General features: G+C 51.1%; 1 protein-coding gene across 1 annotated transcript in view; it reads left to right on the forward strand.

Moving 5' to 3' along the window:
- The first annotated feature begins 607 nt into the window (after nucleotides 1–607).
- LOC129713143 (leucine-rich repeat LGI family member 3-like) overlaps nucleotides 608–4,132 on the forward strand; it is a 30,066-nt gene continuing 26,541 nt past the window's right edge. The window contains exon 1 of the mRNA XM_055661969.1: nucleotides 608–990. Within this exon, the coding sequence (XP_055517944.1) occupies nucleotides 665–990 (326 nt within the window). The 5' untranslated portion in view covers nucleotides 608–664. The remainder of the gene's footprint in view (nucleotides 991–4,132) is intronic.

Genomic DNA, 4,132 nt, shown 5'->3' on the forward strand with positions numbered 1-4,132 from the left:
GAATGAACCGGCTGCAGAGCCCGAGCCATTGACTTACTCCAGCATTCTGTCTTTTTTTTTGTAAAACAGCACCTGCAGTTCCCCGTTTCTGCTAAGTCAGCTGTTTTTTGGCCAAGTTGACGAGGGGATGAGCGAGTTCCTCGGTAGAAATGACCTCGCTCGCGATGTTGAAACAAAGTGCTGGCGGGTCGGGCAGCATCTCTGGAGAACATGGACACAGAGTGATGGCGTAACTCAGCTGTCGGTCAGCCTCTGTGCCACTTGTCTCCGTGTTTGGCCCAACCTTCCCCATACAAATTAAAGTACACAGAATTAAATGAAAGGAGACACAAAGTGCTGGAGTAACTCAGCGGGTCGGGCAGCATCTCTGGAGCACATGGACACAAATGCTGCCTGACCCGCTGAGTTACTCCAGCACTCTGTGTCTTTTTTGTTAACATCCTGCCATTGCATGTGCCTCTGGAATGAACGAGGCCCCTGTCTGCCGAGTCCGGGATCGTGGTTTCTGAGCGAGGCTTTGCTGCCAGCCGTGGATACGCGAGTCCCGACGAACCCATGACTTCACTGGGCTAACTAACAATCGATGCTTTGAGTCCTGCCCCCGTTTTACACGCCGCTGTGTGCGGCTGGCATTGGCACATGCGGCTTTGCAGAGAGCGGGCAGATGCAGTGGCCCCGTTATCAGAGGGACATTGGTATGCAAGCGGGCCCGGGGCCGGTTCTCCGCGTTAGCCGGGGTCCCAGTCTGTCCACGCCGCCGGGAAGCAGCCGCCGTGGAACAGTAAGAGGCAGCGCCGAGCGGCCGCGCCGGGCCACGATGCCCCTGAGTTGGATACTGCTGCTGTTGCTGCTGCTGCTGCCGGAGGCGGCGGAGGCCAAGGCATCCCGGGACCCGCACTGCCCCGCCACCTGCTCGTGTACCAGCGACAGCGCTCTGTGCATCGCCTCCAGGTCTATCCCACACGGCTTCGCCGGAGACCTCATCTCCCTGTAAGTCACAGCCGTCAGTCAGTCAGCACCGGGCGGGGGCGATGTCACCAGAGTGGTGCCGCGGGTAAAGTTGCTACCTTACAGCGCCCCGGGTTCCCACCCTGGCCTCGGGTGCTGTCTGTGCAGAGTTTGTACCTTCTCTCTGTGACCGCGTGGGTTTTCTCTCGGTCCTCCGGTTTCCATCAATGATTTGGATGAAGGGATTCTAAGTAACATAAGCAAATTTGCACTTGACACCTGTCCTATCCATGTACCTGACTAACTGTTCCTTAAACATTAGGAAACTGGTGGCCGATTAGGAAAAGGGGAGATGCAACGAGACCTGGGTGTCATGACACACCAATCATTGAAAGTAGGCATGCAGGTGCAGCAGGCAGTGAAGAAAGCGAATGGTATGTTAGCATTCATAGCAAAAGGATTTGAGTCTAGGAGCAGGGAGGTTCTACTGCAGTTGTACAGGGTCTTGGTGAGACCACACCTGGAGTATTGCGTACAGTTTTGGTCTCCTAATCTGAGGAAAGACATTCTTGCCATAGAGGGAGTACAGAGAAGGTTCACCAAACTGATTCCTGGGATGTCAGGACTTTCATATGAAGAAAGAATGGATAGACTCGGCTTGTACTCGCTAGAATTTAGAAGATTGAGGGGGGACCTTATAGAAACTTACAAAATTCTTAAGAGGTTGGACAGGCTAGATGCAGGAAGATTGTTCCTGATGTTGGGGAAGTCCAGAACAAGGGGTCACAGTTTAAGCATAAGGGGAAGTCTTTTAGGACCGAGATGAGAAAAACATTTTTCACACAGAGAGTGTGGAATTCTCTGCCACAGAAGGTAGTTGAGGCCAGTTCATTGGCTATATTTAAGAGGGAGTTAGATGGGGCCCTTGTGGCTAAAGGGATCAGGGGGTATGGAGAGAAGGCAGGTACAGGATACTGAGTTGGATGATCAGCCATGATCATATTGAATGGCGGTGCAGGCTCGAAGGGCCGAATGGCCTACTCCTGCGCCTATTGTCGATTATCGATTGTCTATTGTCCTCCCACACTCTAAAGACGTAAAGATGTGTAGCTTCATTAACTTGGGTAAAGTTGTAAATTGTCCCTGGTGTGGGTTGGACAATGTTAGTGTGCGGGAATCGCTGGTCAGTGCGGCCACCATCGGCCGAAGGGCCTGTTTCCGTGCTGTATTTCTAAACTAAACTAAACAAGGAACTGCAGGCGAAATGTGTAGGAAGGAACGGCAGAAGCTGGTTTAAACCGAAGATAGACACAACAAGCTGGAGTAACTCAGCGGGACAGGCAGCATCTCTGGAGAGAAGGAATGGGTAACGTTTCGGGTCGAGACCCTTCTTCCGAAGCGTTGAGATCACGAGGAAAACACAAAGTGCTGGAGGAGCTCAGGAGGTCAGGCAGCATCTGCGGAGGACATGGATACGTGAAGGTGGGTGGGGACCCTTCTTCAGACTGACCCGCTGATTTCCTTTGTGTGTGTGTGTGTGTGTGGGGGATTTGTATCCACCCAACCTGTATAGAGAGCATCACCCAATCTAGACTGTTGTTGCCACATTCTGCACCCATTGTTGCAACATTCTGCCCCGTTGTTGCCACATTCTGCCACCATTGTTGCCACATTCTGCCCCCATTGTTGCAACATTCTGCCCCGTTGTTGCCACATTCTGCCACCATTGTTGCCATATTCTGCCCCCATTGCTGCCATATTCAGGCCCCATTGTTGCCACATTCTGCCCCCATTGTTGCCACATTCTGCCCCCATTGTTGCCATATTCTGCCCTCATTGCTACCACATTCTGCCCCCATTGTTGCCACATTTTGCCCCCATTGTTGCCATATTCTGCCCTCATTGCTACCACATTCTACCCCGTTGTTGTCACATTCTGTCTCCATTGTTGCCACATTCTGTCCCCATTGTTGCCACATTCTGCCCCCATTGTTGCCACATTTTGCCCCCATTGTTGCCACATTCTGCCCCATTGCCTCTCGGAGATTCCAGGGCCATTCCCACAGAAGCCACTGTTCCTGCAGCCCAGATTGAGGGCAAGGACTGCACTGTCAGTGGAAAGAGAAACAGGATCGTTGATTCAGGTGGAAGACCCTTCAGAGGGAGGTTTATAATAATAATAATATACGGTTTATTTGTCACATTGCACATAAGTGCAAGTGAAATGAATATGTCAGCAGCGGTACAATTATAAAGAACACACACAAAAACGCAATAGAAAATTTAACATAAACATCCACCACAGCATTCATCACTGTGGTGGAAGGCACACAATTTGGCCAGTCCTCCTCCATTTTCCCCCGTGGTCGGGACCTCAACCCTCCGCAGCCATTGCTGTGGGCGTCTAGATGGTAAAAGGACATGGTACAAGTCCATGGTATGAGGGTCTTTCTCTCTCTCCACAGTTGCTGCCTGACCTACTGAACATTTCCAGCACGGTGGCGCAGCAGGTGGAGCTGCTGCCTCACAGCGCCAGAGACCCGGGTTTGATTCTGCCCTCGGGTGCTGTCTGTGTGGAGTTTGCACGTTCTCCCTGTAACCTCATGGGTTTCCTCCGGGTGCTCTGTTTGCTCCCATATCCCAAAGATGTGCGGGTTTTGTAGGTTAAATAGCTGTTGTAAACAGCGCCTAGGGAGTGAGCGCCGTTTAATTTAGTTTAGTTTAGAAATACAGCTTCAGCCCACCGAGTCGGCGCCGACCAGCGATCACTATCCTACACTCGCTAGCGACAACATTTTTACATTTCAGATGAGTTATTGCAGCAATTTGTGTGTTTTTTGTTCAATGTACTCTGCCCAATTAGATCCATGTCTTCACCAGAAGTACACTGTACATGATCTGTTTACAGTAAGTACAGCCACGTCGCTGTTCATTACAACCTTCATCCCAGCAGCTCAATACTTCATCCCAGCAGCTCAATACATTGTCCTGCTAGCTGTCAGCACCACTCCCGTCTCCTTCAACCATGCACTCACTCCACATACATTATTCACTCTGCTTACTGTGCAAGGACATTTACAAATGATGTCAACACACACAAAGAACTGCAGATGTTAGAATGTTGACATAAACAAGGTGCTGGAGGAACTCTGTGGGTCAGGCAGCATCCCTGGAGGGAATGGGC

This window comes from Leucoraja erinacea, chromosome 35 (assembly GCF_028641065.1).
Source record: "Leucoraja erinacea ecotype New England chromosome 35, Leri_hhj_1, whole genome shotgun sequence".
Lineage (NCBI taxonomy): Eukaryota > Metazoa > Chordata > Chondrichthyes > Rajiformes > Rajidae > Leucoraja > Leucoraja erinaceus.